Source organism: Gopherus evgoodei, chromosome 4, assembly GCF_007399415.2.
Source record: "Gopherus evgoodei ecotype Sinaloan lineage chromosome 4, rGopEvg1_v1.p, whole genome shotgun sequence".
Classification (NCBI taxonomy): Eukaryota; Metazoa; Chordata; order Testudines; family Testudinidae; genus Gopherus; species Gopherus evgoodei.
In genome coordinates this window covers 24,065,803-24,081,258 of record NC_044325.1, presented here as the reverse complement: position 1 = coordinate 24,081,258, position 15,456 = coordinate 24,065,803, and the positions used below count along the sequence as shown (strand labels likewise).

Here is a 15,456-nt window from a genome sequence, read left to right as displayed (position 1 = left end):
GCTGCTCCAGGCCAATGGGGGCTGCAGGAATGGTGGCCAGCACATCCCTTGACCCATGCCGCTTCCTGCAGCCCCCATTGGCCTGGAGCAGTGAACCGTGACCAGTGGGAGCTGCAATCAGCCTAACCTGTAGATGTGGCAGGTGAACAAACCGGTCCAGCCTGCCAGGGGCTTTCCTGAACAAGCGGTGACCCTAGTTTGAGAACCACTGTTGTAGGAGACAGCATGAGTGAGAAGTGCCCTGCACTAGGACTGAATTGTAAGGAATGGGACAAGATGGAGCATTTTAGCAGTGTGTGTAAGAGCAGAAGAAGGTCTCAAAAAATTCAGTCAGATTTTTACAAGAAGGGGATGGCACATCAGACAGCTGTGATGACATCATGACTCTCTCCTTGAGTCTAGGAGCATATATAAGGTTCAGGCTGTAGTGACAGGAAAACAACAAGAGACAGTACCACCTCTGTGAATGCAAAGATAGTAATAAGGAAATTTTGTGTGCAGTTTCAGCTGGATAGGGGAAGTTTCTGCATTGTGATTCCTCAGCATGAATTGGATTAGAGCATACCCATTACAAAGCAGCAGTCACACACTAATAATTTACAATGAGAGCCTAATTCCAGCCCCTAGGAAAGTGTGAGCTCATAGTAAACTAACCTAAAAATAATGGAGGGTACCAACTGAGGCAATACAGGCCCCCTCTCCTTGGGGGATACATTTAGTACAAGTCATGGATCTGATCATGGTGCAGCATCAGCATTGTATAGTTGAAGTGCAAGCAGCAAAATGAGGAGTCTCATGAACAATAGAGACAATTTTAAAAGTTGATTGGGATGTTTTCAAAGGCAATGGGTGCCTCTGATGAAAGCTGTGACTGGAAGTGGACCCTACAGTGGAACCTGTGTGCTTACCATGAAAGAAAATTCCAGTGGCACTATGTAATCCAGGATCCAAGGGAGCTTGAAAGTCTGTAGAGCAGGGGTAATGTAGCTAATGTAGCACTCATAGAGGCCAATGCAGTAAGAGAAAGTAATGTGGCGATAGAGAAGCCATCAGGCAAGTTCCACAGCTACATAGAACCAACATCATTCAACAGGGCATTGAAAAGATGTCAGTATCCAATGCCCACGAGACAGGATGTGGAGTGGGAGTGGGCAGGTCCCTAACAGAAAGTATTTGACATGCTGAAACAAGTTGTAAGGGATGTCCCTGTCCTGAGGTATTCCCAGCCAGGATAGCCACTAACATTCCAATGTGATGAACTGGAGAAATGATTGGGTATAGCTCTTTTGCAGGAACAGCTGGTCATTTATGCCAGCAGAGCCTTGTCAAGGACTGAGCAGGAGTACATCCAAACAGAAAAAGATCTTTCAGCTGTGGTATTTGGAGTAGAACGATTTCATCTGTACACCTGTGGCCATGCAGTAATACCTCAATTGGACCACAAACCTATACTGACTCTGCCCCATTGCAGATGGTACTCCCAACACAAGCAATGTTCTGGGATAGATGGGGGCAAATGGATGTCTGTTGGTAGTGGGAGGGGTAGTGTCTGGGGTGTATTGTGCTCCTGAAATAGCCCATTGGACATGGGGGTGTAAGTTAGGATAGCTTCAGGGCTGCCCTAGCCTGTGCCAGGGGCTACACTGTTCTCTGGCAGCCCATGAATAGGGGAGGCATAAACCACCAATGGTGGAAGGATCATCTAATAGTTAAGGTACTAGCTTGCAACTGTGGAGATCTGGGTTCAATATCCTCATCTGCCATGGGTTTCCTTTGTGATTATGGCAAGTTACTTATTCTCTCTGTGGATATTAGTACTCTACACTTTGCAAGATAAATACGGTACATTAGAGATTATGAGATATTCAACTTCTATGGTAATGGGGAGGGCACTATAAATAGATAGAAAACACCTCCCTTCAGTACTTGCCCTGTTGCTATTGTGGGCACAGAGAAGAATCTAGGTTGCTGTCTCTTGTGTGCAACTGCCTCTTAAAAGTAAAGAGGCTGAACAAAATAATTCAATATGAAGCCTTCCTAGTTTGCAATGCAATAAAAATTCACTAGATGGAGCTAAAACAGTAAATAAAGAAATTCTGAGGTATAAAAATAATTCTACTGCACAAAAGCATAAAGGCATCAGTTTCTTCACAATTTAATGACGTATTTCTGTTTAAAAAAAAATCTTTTTCTGGTGAAACATTACAGCAAGTTCTTGTTTGGATAGATCTATATTAATTAAATTCATAACTATACAACAAAATTCCCATGCAAAAGTTTTTTATTCTGTTCACCCGAGCCTGCTTAATTTCCCACAGATCCTCTGATGCTAACGTTCATATTTCTGTCCTCCCATGTGTGTCAGCAGCATCTGAGCAATTCTTTCAACTATAGTAAGCCTATAGTCTCGGGTTGTTGTTGTTTTTTTCATTTTTCTCCGTAAAACATTATATTTAAATAAAAACTGACAAGTGAGAAGCATGCAAGTCTTTTCTTATCTCTAGTTATGATGCTTTTTTCTCTCTTGAATTGAGATCTAATTGGCAGTTTTAAAAACTAGTTTATCTTTATATGGTTGTTCAAGTGTGTATGGTTTCCCGTCTTCATATAATACATAGGTAATCCTGTCTCTTCCTATTCTAGCCTCTCTCTTATCTGGTTTTAGTCCATAATACTGAACCTGCTTTGCAAAACACCTGCAGCTTCCCGACTCCTTTGCCCCAGTCAGTTTCACTTTCAGGATGACAGAGTGGCAAATATAGCATTGTGCTCCTCCATGAACTGGCTTCCCTGAAAGATCCTACTGGGGTTCGCCACCCCAAAGAGTCAGCAGCCCTGCTGAGCCCTGCATTAGGGATTTATCCCTAAGAGCACCATGTGCTGGGACTCACAGCGTGGAGCTCCATCTGTCCTCTGCACCAGTTGGTCTCTGCCCTACTCCATCCTGAGGAAATAAACCCTTCTGTCAAACTGAGGGGCCCCTTAAGCTGCAGAGAGAACTGCCCCAAGCTGGAGCCTGGGGCCCAACATGAGGCTGGGGGAGGGGAGGGCCAAGCAATTAATGGGTTGAACAATGAGGGGATAATACAGAGAGACTGGAATCTGAACACAGGTGGGGATGGGGGCCTGGATACAAGAGGAGATCAGGACACACGGAACAGGTGAGATGGGGTTTAGGATGGAGTGGGAGACAAATAGGGTTGGAGGAGACTAGGACATGGGGAGGGAGCAGATACAGGGGCTAGGAAAACAGGAGGCAGGGAGCAGATCATGGGGGCAGATGGTGTGGGAGGAATAGGACATGGGTACAGATGAGGCAGGATGCTAGAGAAGGGGGCCGATGGCATGGGGTGACAGGACTATGGGAACACATAGGGTGGGGGGCAGAACATGGAGGGGCAGGACCCTGGGTGGTGGGACAACTGGGAAAAGGGGGAGACCCCAGAGGCCAGATGAGTTGTAAGAAAAATGGGGAGGCAGGAGTCAGATGGTCTAAGACACATGAGGAAATTCAGAGGCAGGAAGATTAGAAGAGAGGGTTTATGACATGGGGAAAAATTGGGAGACTGGGGCAACTGTGGGGGGTAGGTCATGGAGACAGGAGAATTAGGGCAGGGAGTGCTACTCACCTGGTCATAGCCCGCCCCAGGGGGCCCCTCATCTTCGGGTTTATTCAGGGAGAGGCTACCAGGCCTTGGGCTCTCTTCAGTGTTTTAATAGCATGAACTGCAAAGAGCCACAGAAGACATTCTTCTTAGCATATGCACAACATTCCTTAGATGGCACGAGACCAGAATTTATCACCAAATTTGGTCTGCTGGGTTGGACAGCTATGCCCAGGCCAGGTATTGACAAGGAGACATTGAAGAGCCATTTGTGGCTTAAGAGCATCAGTCTGAGTATCACTGCCTTGGGGTCATACTTATTAACACTAACTACATTTTGCAACATCTTCACTAAGGGATATCACAATTGCTACCACTGGTGGAGCTGAAAAGGTGTTAGTAACAGTCAGGAATGTTTGAAATCTACTCTACATGTGGCACATGATTTGATTTTTAATGGATATAGCTATTTGTTTAAAATTGGGCTGTCAAGCGATTAAAAAATTAATCGCAATTAATCGTACTGTTAATAATTGAATACCATTTATTTAAATATTTTTGGATGTTTTCTACATTTTCAAATATATTGATTTCAATTACAACACAGAATACAAAATGTACAGTGCTCACTTTATTTTTATTACAAATATTTGCACTGTAAAAAACAAAAGAAATGGTATTTTTCAATTCACCTAATACAGGGGTTCTCAAAATGGGGGTTGGAATCCCTCAGAGGGTCACAAGGTTATTACATGTGGGTCATGAGCTGTCAGCCTCAACCCAAGCCCATTTGCATCCAGCATTTATAATGGTATTAAAATATATAAACAAGTATTTTTAATTTATAAGGAGGGTCACACTCAGAGGCTTGCTATGTTAAGGGGGTCACTAGTACAAAGGTTTGGGAACCACTGACCTAATACAAGTACTGTAGTACAATCTCTATATCATGAAAGTTGAACTTACAAAGGTAGAATTACGTACAAAAATACCCCTGCATTCAAAAATAAACAATGTAAAATTTTAGAGCTGTCAAGTCCACTCAGTCCTATTTCATGTTGAGCCAATTGCTCACACAAACAAGTTTGTTTACATTTGCAGGAGATAGTCCTGCCCACTTCTTGTTTACAATGTCACCGGAAAGTGAGAACAGGCATTTGCATGACACTATTGTAGTCAGCATCGCAAGATATTTACATGTCAGATGTGCTAAAGATTCATATGTTCCTTCATGCTTCAAGTACCATTCCAGGGGACATGCGTCCATGCTGATGACAGGTTCTGCTCAATAACAGTCCAAAGCAGTGTGGACCGATGCATGTTCATTTTCATTATCTGTGTCAAATGTCACCAGCAGAAGGCTGATTTTCTTTTTTGGTGATTTGGGTTCTGCAGTTTCTGCATCAGAATGTTGCTCTTTTAAGACTTCTGAAAGTATGCTCCACACCTCGCCCCTCTCAGATTTTGGAAGGCACTTCAGATTCTTAAACCTTGACTCGAGTGCTGTAGCTATGTTTAGAAATCTCACATTGGTATCTTCTCTGCGTTTTGTCAAATCTGCAGTGAAAGTGTATGTGCTGGGTCAACAATATGTGCTGGGTCATCATTCGAGATTGCTATAACAAGAAACATATGGCAGAATGCAGGTAAAACAGAGCAGGGGACATACAATTTTCCCCCAAAGAGTTCAGTCACAAATGTAATTAACACATTTTTTAAACAAGCGTCATCAGCCTGGAAGCATGTTCTCTGGAATGGTGGCCGAAGCATGAAGGGATATATGAATGTTTATCATATCTGGCACACAGGGACAGCTCTATGTTTTTCACTGCCCCAAGCACGGCAGTTAGGCAGCCTTCAGTGGCGTTTCTGCAGGAGGTCTGCTGGTCATGCAAATGCCTATTCTCACTTTCTGGTGACATTGTAAATAATAAGAGGGCAGCATTCTCTTCTGTAAATGCAGGGCCGGCACTTCCATTTAGACGACCTAGGCAGTCGTCTAGGGTGCTAGGATTTGGAGGGGTGGCATTTTGCCACCCTCGGCGGCAATTTGGCGGTGGGGGGTCCTTCTGTGCTCCGGGTCTTCGGCGGCAATTCTGCGGCGGGTCCTTCACTCGCTCCAGGACCCGCCACCAAAGTGCCCCGAAGACCGGGAGCTGCGGAAGGACCCTCCCCTAGGGCATCAAAAACCCTGGAGCCGCTCCTGTGCAAATATAAACAAACTTGTTTGTCTTAGTGATTGGCTGAACAAGAAGTAGGACTGTGTGGATTTGTAGGCTCTGAAGTTTTACATTGTTTTGTTTTGAGTATAGTTATGTCATACAAAAAATCTACCTTTCACGACAAAGAGATTGCACTACAGTACCTGCATGAGGTGAATTGAAAATACTATTTCTTTTGTTTATAGTTTTTACAGTGCAAATATTTGTAATAAAAAATAATATACATTTGATTTCAATTACAACACAGAATACAATGTATGTTAAATGTAGAAAAACATCCAAAATATTTAATAAATTTCAAGTGGTGTTCTATTGTTTAACAGTGTGATTAAAACTCGAATTAATCGTGATTAATTTTTTAAATTGCGATTAATTTTTTTGAGTTAATCGTGTGAGTTAACTGCGATTAATTGACAGCCCTATTTAAAATGCAATACAAATTAATTGTATGCAAAACTGTACATCAGCTGGTACTTAACTCAAATCACTGATAAACATTAGGAAGTGAATCATGGTAATTCTGTGATACCAACACTCAGCCCTAGAAAGATGGAGGCTTGGGAGAAGGAATATCACATGCTTGTGCAGAACAGCACTGTGGCATACTAGTACACCTCTACCTCGATATAATGCCGTCCTCGGGAGCCAAAATATCTTACAGTGTTATAGGTGAAACCACGTTATAGCGAATATTATCTGATCTGCTGGAACGTGCAGCCCTGTCCCTCTGGGGTGCTGCTTTACTGCCTTACATCCTAATTTGTGTTATATCGGGTGGCGTTATAACAGGGTAGAGGTGTACTAAGTGCATGCACAATTGGAGTGTTCCAACTGGACACTCTCTTCTGTGAGATGCTACTGGTTAACTACAGGGATAGTTTAAAGATCAGGAGTACTTGTGGCACCTTAGAGACTAACAAATTTATTTGAGCATAAGCTTTCGTGGGCTACAGCCCACTTCATCAGATGCATAGAATGGAACATATAAGAAGAGTATATATATATATACATACAGAGAAGATGCCATACCAGCTCTAAGAGGCTGATTAATTAAGATGACCTGTTAGCAGGAAAAAACTTTTGTAGTGATAATCAAGATGGTCAATAACAGACAGTCGACAAGAAGTGTAAGGATAGTTATCATAAGGAAATAGATTCAAGTAGTGTAATGACTCAGCCATTCAGGAATAGTTTGGTCACTTCATGTTGGCTATACCAGAACAGAGGACCCAGCACCAACATTTTATGTAGAGAGTTGGGAAATCTGAGTCCAATTAAGATAATTTTGTAAAATGATTCCTAGAGAAACACTTCTTTTAAGATTTTTTTGTTTTGTTTGGCAGGTTTCAGTTGTAACTTACTTCTGTAACCTACCAATAAAAGTCAACTAAACAAATCTTTAAAAGTTTAAAAGAATAGTTTTCTTACCAAACAAATTGTGTGAAATGTTAGATTGCTTTCCCTATGTACCATATAAGAAGATGTTATATTAATCACTTATACCTTCACAAGTGTTATTTTTAAACCTACCCTCCAAGCAGAACTAGCATGTAGGGGCAAGATCAGCACAATACTATGATCAAAAAAGGGTGATGAGATTTGTAATTCAGATGCTGTGATAGCACTGGGAGCACTAGTGCAGCAGAACTGTGAAAGAGGATGCTGCCTTAGCAATATATTATCAACCAATCCACTTTCCATTTTTAAGATTTGACAAAATTTTATAACCCATTGGGAATGTTTTCATAAAGATATCGTCTAATAATAACAAAATAATCTCATTGTTTGTTATAAGTGTTGGAGTTTATCATGGAACTTAAATAATAATCCTATAACCTTCTACAGTGCCTTTCATTTGAGGATCTCTAAGCATTTGATGCATCAGTTTGGGTTCATTGTATATTTAAACTGGTGGTTTTTCTATTTGGAATTTTTGGCCTTGATTCTCAGTTCCTTTATTTGTTCACTTAGCATTCCTGCACCTTTGTGATCCCATGCTCTGAATCTGGGCTTTGCCAGCAGAGAGGAGCCATGAAGCTGGCAAAACCAGATGCTTGAGGATTCCCTCAGCATAAGCGGGTTTACCCCAGTGGCATAGCCGCATAGGGCCAGTGGAACAGCCCTACACTGCCCTTCTTTGCAGACCATGGCATAGGTGTGTATTCAGGATCAAGAGAGGGAGTGTCAGTGGTGGGAGGAGGCATGACTGGAGCATACTGTGGCCCAGCTATTTAGGGCTGTTGCAAAAGTGAATATTAAAACCATCTGGCAGTGCTCTAATTTATGCCAGGAACTAGACCCAGGTGGCTTCAGAATCCAGGATGTGCAGAGATGAACCAGGACTGGGAGAGAAGGTGGCACAGAACCACTCCATCCAGTCCTGTGCTGGCTGTGAACTTGACCCAAGGGCCACGCCTAACCAATTTAAGGCACCTTTACATATGCTGCTGGAGTAGCAACAGAGGGCTGTAGGGCAAATGAGAATCCCTTTGCTTGTTATTTGATTAGATGCCTATTGATAAGGTGTAAATTTATTTGATAAATAATTGTGCCTAACATCACCCCTCTGAGGTAGGTGAGAACGATTACAGTCAGCAGGTGAATTTAGGCTCAGAGAGATAAAGTAATTGTCCATGATCACAAACAAGGGTTCCAAGAGTCCTCCTGACTCTCACAGCTGACAATTTTCTGAGGTGTGAACAAAAACTATGCATGGTGATAACAAGTTACCTGGGGGTATGACACTGGCAACTTAGTGCCGCAAGGATGCTGTTACAAACCCTGCCCTGGACAATAAAATCGCCCTTCCCCTCACTCTTTAGAGTCCCAAACCCGTCACATTAAGCACTACCCACCCCTTTCCTGTGGGCTTTGAACCCCCTGTCCCCTGCAGCACCCCCTCCCCTTAAGGCACTGTGCTGCTGGCCCTCCTCTCCAGAGGTCTGGCACCCGCCTGCTGCGCTGACCATCAGCCCTTGTAAAAGCACTGGGTGCGCGAGCCCCGCTCTACCCTCCAGGGCCGGCTCCAGGCACCAGCACGCCACGCGCGTGCTTGGGGCGGCATGCAGCGCAGGGGGGCGCTCTCTGCCGGTTGCCGCCCCCCGCGGCGTGCCGCCCTACTTGGGGCGGCGAAATTGCTAGAGCCGGCGCTGCTACCCCCTGAGCAGCACCACCCCTCCCCTGTCCCTGCCTCTTCCCCACTAGGGGCCGCCCAGATGTCAGGCAAGCTGGCACATGCGCAGAGGCGCAGTAAACAGGCGAGCTAGCTCCTCCCCCTTACGGCCTTTGCGTGCCGCTCTCGGGTAGAGAGAGCGAGCGGTAGCGGCTGCGCAGTGGGGGCACATCCGGGCATTGGGGCAGGATGAATGCTCCTTTCCAAGATGGCGGCGGAGGGAGGAGGGAAGGAGATGAACGAGATTAAGACCCAGTTCACCACCCGGGAGGGGCTGTACAAGCTGCTGAGCCACTCGGAGTACAGCCGGCCCAACCGGGTGCCCTTCAACTCGCAGGGCTCCAACCCAGTCCGTGTCTCCTTCGTCAACGTCAACGACCAGAGCGGCAACGGCGACCGGCTCTGCTTCAATGTGGGCCGGGAGCTCTACTTCTACATCTACAAGGGGGTCCGCAAGGTACCGGGGCAGCCGGGGGGCGGGAGAGGCCAGGGCTCCCATCTGCTCGGAGCACGAGGGGCGTGCCAGGGGCGAGCTGCTTGGCTTCAGTGTGGGCCGGGAGCCCTACCTGTGAAGGCCGGGAAGCCGGAGGAGTGGGCTTTGCCCCACTAAGCTCACCACTCTTCAGGGGGGGCGGGATCCCTCTAGGCGAAGGGTTGGGGTGGGGGCCCTCCTAGGTGGAGGCGCCCTATGGCCGGGAACTGTACCTGTTCACATAGCCACGGGGCTTGCCTGGTGTCGGACCGTGTGGAGGAAGACTCCAAGCCTGAGGTAGAGGTGTGAGGGGGAGAGCCCTGAGAGGGAGGAGGACCAGTGTTGGGGGCTACCTAAAAGGCATAGGACTGGAAGTGACTTCTTGGGTTGTAGAGTCTAATCCCCTGCTGTAGTGGGCAACTCTGTCCTGTAATCCCATTCATACATTTATAAAGCTAGATTTAAAAACTAGTTAAATTGAACAACCCAGAGAGTCATCACCAGCAGCTAAAGTGTGTTCCTATGCAGCCTTTTCTTTGGCTAGTTTGGGCAGGTTTGGTAATGGTATAGTAACTCTGGGCCTGTCTCACCTGCTGTTACGAGCTGAAGATAATGGGACTCCCTCTGAGGAGTGTTTGGTGTTAGCATAAGGCTGCCAAATCTCTGACAGGGTGGGGTTTTAACTTTATTTGGGTCATGAGAATTTTTCACACCTAGAGTGAAAAATTAGAGGTCTAATGTTATAAAGTGTGAACTAACCCCAGGACTGTCTCCAGATGTGTCCAGTATAGTGAGCTGAATCCTCTAAAGACTGAGACTTTACATTTCTAATTATAACAGCAAAAGCTTTTATCATGGTAGAAGTACTGATGCAAAATAAGGCTCCCAACCTGTGAATATTTGGTGCAGGTCTAATAGCACTAAATGGCTAGTATACTATATTAATGGGCAAATTGTACCTACATAAATATATGTAATTGCTGTTTTGACTTTTTGGTACTACTTGGTGCCTTACTTCCTGGTGTTTAGTGAGGCATTCTGATAATTTGCATCACCAAGTGAACAGGTGTCACTTTTAATGTATGTAAACATAGGCATAACCAATCTCAAAGTTTTATTGAGATATTATCTGTTTATCTTGGGTACATATGAACCCCCCTCCCAATTACTACAGTATGTGAGCACCTTACAATAGTTACTGTATATGTTCTCTGACAACCTTGAGAGGTAGGGAAGAGTTGTTGTTCCCACTTTACAAACAGGATCTGAGGCACAGAGAAACTTACTGACCTGCCCAAGGTCACGTGGGAAGTTTGTAGCATAGCAAGGAATTGGACCTGGGTTTATACAGTTCCAGATGAATGAATGTCCAAACCACTCTTTCTCTTGCTTGATAATTCATGTAAAATGTAAGCACTAGCTAACTGCTGAGGAGAATTAAGCCTACGAAGGATCAGTTGGTAATGACTAGCAACTGAACAGACCCAACTTGTGTTGGCTAATTGTGTGCATTTGTTTCATACATGCATTTGAATTAATATTTACATAATTTAACTTAATCATGTGATGAGTCTTGATAATTTGGGGATGTTTTAAGTAATTGTGAATTAAATTTAAATATTTGGTGTTTAAGGACTTGGAGTGATTGTGCTTGAACAGTTATCTGCCTACTCATGTTAAATAATATTTTTAATACTTCAATTTTATAATCCATAGTGGTCTTTTCAACATAGGAGTCAGTGTGGATGATAATTCATACGGTTAAAATCTGTCCATCTTCCAACCCTTGTAACTGCTAGGAGTCTATCGTCTTTGACTTAGTTTTCAGTACTGAATAATTGCAACTTCTGCAATTGTTTTATTTAGAGCAGCTCTTAATGCAGCCAGTTACAGGACATGTGACTCTTACCAATCTTTTTTAGTCATTTGTTATCACACTTAAAGTAAAGAAAAATCTGGAGGCTGAAAATATGCCATGAAAATAGGAAAGTCAGGAATTTTTTAGCGGCAACTTACAACTTGTAAATCTTATTTGCATTCTTCTAATAGCTTTTTCCAATATCTTCGGTAAAACAGTATTTAACTTTATCTTTGTGGGTGTAGCAGCAATTTAAAATTCTACCGTACCTACCTGCTGGATGTTTGTTTTGGGTTTTGAGACATATTATAAATGTTCTGAATATACTATTCTTACTTCAAATAATACAGTAAAATATACTAAAGTTTAGAATAGAATTTGTGTTGGTCAAAACAAAGCAATCCAATCTTATCATTGACCTTCAGAACAGATACTTTTAATACCATAATTACTAACTTCAGTTTAAAAAGCCTTAAAGTAACAGCTGAAACATATTAAACGTATCCAAATTAAAGAAAATATTATAGATGAGAGACTAGAGAAGTTGATCTGCCATACATTTGGAATATTGTATTCATTATGAATGTATCTAAGAATATTGATGAGCTTGAAATCATTATAGTCTGATTCTGCAGATTGTGGCCTATGGCTTTGGCTCTCTTTGTGTAGAAAATTGGCGCTAGCTTAGGGAAGATGGCAGCTGACAGTTACAGCTGTCAGAATGATTAACATAATTTTTATAAAGAAAAATGCTGGTTGTTATAAAACTTGCTACTGTTTCTTGCTATGGTGTATAAGATAGGTGAAAGGAGAGCTCAATGATAGATAAAACTAGAAGTGTATAACACTGTCTTAAAATGAATAAATATAAATTATTGTAAACTTCACATACAGCATGCTTCTAAAGTTGTCTCTAGACTAGAGAACATTTAGCCAGTGCTAGCTAGGACTGATTAAACTTGGCTACTTAGCTTATGTCTGTGCCAGGAAAACACCTTTAACTCAGTTTTAGCAAGTCGAACTGTAGTCTAGCTTCTGCTAGTGAACAGTGTTGCTCTGAATTTACACTTGGAAGCGAGGCTTGGTTTTGTTTGTGTGCAGTTTGGCTTGCGTTATGTAAGCCTGACTTAAACTTTTTCTCCTGATCAATTTAGCTAGATTAGACCAGTGATTATAGTTCAAGTACTTTAAATGTTAACTACAGCAAATGCAGGTTTGTATTTTAAAGCTGCAGTATAACTTAGGTTAAAAAGAAATTGTTAATTTTATTACCTCTTCCTGCCTGTTAAAGCAGTCTTTAAAAAGCCTTGTTACATTAGGTTCTGTTCCTGTTGAAGTTAGGGAAGGAATTGCCATTATCTTAAGAAAAAAAGCAGGGTCTTATTCCTCAGTTTTAGGTAACTACCTGCAGTAGGAACTTTTGCAGGTAAAGAACTTTTATTTGGTATGTACCATGCTTTATTTAACCATGAAAGAGCTAGCAAAGTAAACAGATATTGCAACGGCACACTATCTTTGGGGGAACATATCGTAATAAGTTCATATATTATTGTGGGCCAAGCATATGTGTGACTGTGCTCTACTCCATGGGAGATGGTTCTGCAACTCCTTCAGGAACGAAAACTGTGATTACAATATGAGTTATTCACCTTAAACACCTCCAAAGAGGCACCACTCCCTGCAAAGGTACATATATACTGGTTCAGTGTGTGTTTCCACGCACGAGGAAAGCAAAATGTTTTTGGCTTTAAAAGGTTACATGTAAATTGACTCAAGGCTGCCTTTCTGAGCCAACAAATGGCTAGGACCTGCTGTGCTAGAGTCTCAACTTTTGCGGAAGAGTTGAAAAGATTTTGGCCTATCAGAGCCCCATAAGACTGACAAATGACTTCTGGTAAGCTTTTAGTGTGCATATAGGCACTCTTAGTGATTTTAATGTTTTCTCTGTAATGGTTTTGCCTTAAGAATAAAGATGCTTGCTTAGAAAGAGCTGTGTGATAACTAACTGCTGGAAATACACTGTTTATAGCACTCAGAGGGAAAGGAAAGCAAAGCACAGGTGCTGGCATTAGGTGACTGGCTTGCTTGGGGATATCACAGTGTAAAGCATGGAGTCATGCAGCCTTAAAATTCTGGTCTTGAGGGAGAGATGCAGGTCTCCACCCAAGAGAAGTGATAGCTGGGAGCCGGAAACTTTAAATGCGTGCCCTTGAGCGACCAAGGAGGGGGAATACAGGTGCAATTACTGTGAAACTGTGACAACTGTCTACACTGGGAACTTCTGCAGGTTATGAACTTTTAGTATGTACTATACTTAATTCAGCCGTGGAAGAACTTGGAAATACTTAAAATGTTTTGAAATCCCAATCTGAATGACTCCAAATCACAACTCTAAAGGGTATTTATTCCTTTTCTTTGGCTGCTTCCACATCCCAAATCAGCTTTGTCTGCCATTTCTGTTTTGTGAATTAATCTTTAGTTGTAAGTCTCTTTACCCAGGCCACTGAATTGTTTGTGTTGCTTTAGAGATGAATCTTATGTAAGGATTGGTATTCCTTGTGACACTGTGATGCTTTCTTAACCTAATTTCTTCAGGGTAGAATCAGGAGTTGGGTCCAGTGTCTAAGATGATATAAAAGCTTGGAATGCTGAGATAGAGATTTTCAGTCTGGGGAAAAAAATCCTTCAAACAGCCTTGGAGGCTTTTCATAGCAAACAAGTAGGTTCTTACAAACTTTCTTTGTGAGAATATGTTTAGAAGTGAACTTGAGGAAGGTAGCAGGAAAGAATGAAATACTGGAAACTTGAGAAGAGCAGATAAGTTATATGCCAGCTATTTGACGTAATGAGGCTTTTATACAGTATTTTCTGTCCCGTTACAACAATCCAAAGCTCAAAAAAACCTGTTAGTAGATTCTAACCTTGTCTTAAATTTAGATCCAATGGACAGTGGAGTGAAACTGTATTTTGGTAAGAAGTTAGGGTTGAGATGCAATGAGGTGTGGCCATTTTAATGAGATACTTGGCAAGTTAAGTATTCTTGGGAGTGCTGGTATGTTCCTGTGTCTTTTGTTTTCACCTTAGCTTCTGGACTCAGTGAGGCTAGTTATGTATAGCAATCTCCTGTTAAGGTGAAAGCTTTGCTGGAGGTGAAGTCCAGAGTTGTTTTGAGAGTGATCCCCTCTTTGGGTGAGGAGTGCTATCTGAGGCTCACTTGGGAGTGCTCTGGGTTGTATGTTTCCATCTTCAGAATAAATTTCTATCCGAAAGATGATGACCCTTCTCTTGGAGGTCCATACTTGTGAACTTAGCTGCTGCAGTAGTTAATGACCTTTCAGTGGTTGCTGTGGTAGTGTGGCAAAGGGTTAAATAGTGGATGGGTTCTGATTGGATTGGCAAGTTCCTCTGTACCTTTATGGTGACCACGGGAAGATGAAAAATTATATCTTGCTTAAAGTATAGACCAGGTAACTGAGACTTGCCATCAGATACATCTTGTTTGTGGACCACAGGGCATTCTTTGATAAAGATGTTGTTCGATTCGTGTTTACAAGGTCAGAGGTGAATGAAATTTAATGCCATATATGATCTAATTATAGAAGAACTCTCCTGGCTTTGTACATATTACCAAATTATAACTGAATTTAGCTAGGCCTTAAAGGCTAGACTTAAGCATTACATCACCTAACCCTGCTGCTCAGTGGAATCCTCAGCCCTGAGTTAAGCTCCCTATACAATAATGGAGAGAATAAGATGCCTAAGAAAAAGATTCACAAAAGCCAGCAAGCTGAGTGGTCAGAAGCCTAAACTAGACAGTAGGAAATGTTGAAGAGTACTATGGCCTAAGCCCTACCATCCAAACATGTCACAGTTTCAGGGTAAATGCACCAGTTTTTCCTCTTCTGAGTGCTTGCTGTTGCCATGCATAAGGATTTCCAGCTCTCAGCCATCACCTCTCCTGGGTAGAGCTCTGCATCTCATTCCTTTCTGATGCGAGTTTTTAAGGTTGTACGACTACCTGATTTACACTGTGATTCCCCGCAAGTTGGACTGCCTAAACAGTCTTTGCTTTGCTTTCTCTCTAAAGACTATGACCAATGTATTGCCCACAGTTACATGTTACCCCA

General features: G+C 42.7%; 1 protein-coding gene across 7 annotated transcripts in view; it reads left to right on the top strand.

The window, feature by feature from the left end:
* Positions 1–9,155: 9,155 nt before the first annotated feature.
* The window catches only part of WDR20 (WD repeat domain 20), a 79,325-nt gene continuing 73,024 nt past the window's right edge, over positions 9,156–15,456 (top strand). For all 7 annotated transcript variants that reach the window (XR_003999912.1, XR_003999913.1, XM_030558721.1 and 4 more), the window contains exon 1: positions 9,156–9,456. Coding sequence is in view for 5 of the 7 variants with exons in the window: in XM_030558721.1 (XP_030414581.1) it covers positions 9,193–9,456 (264 nt within the window). In the remaining 2 variants the exon portion in view is untranslated. The remainder of the gene's footprint in view (positions 9,457–15,456) is intronic.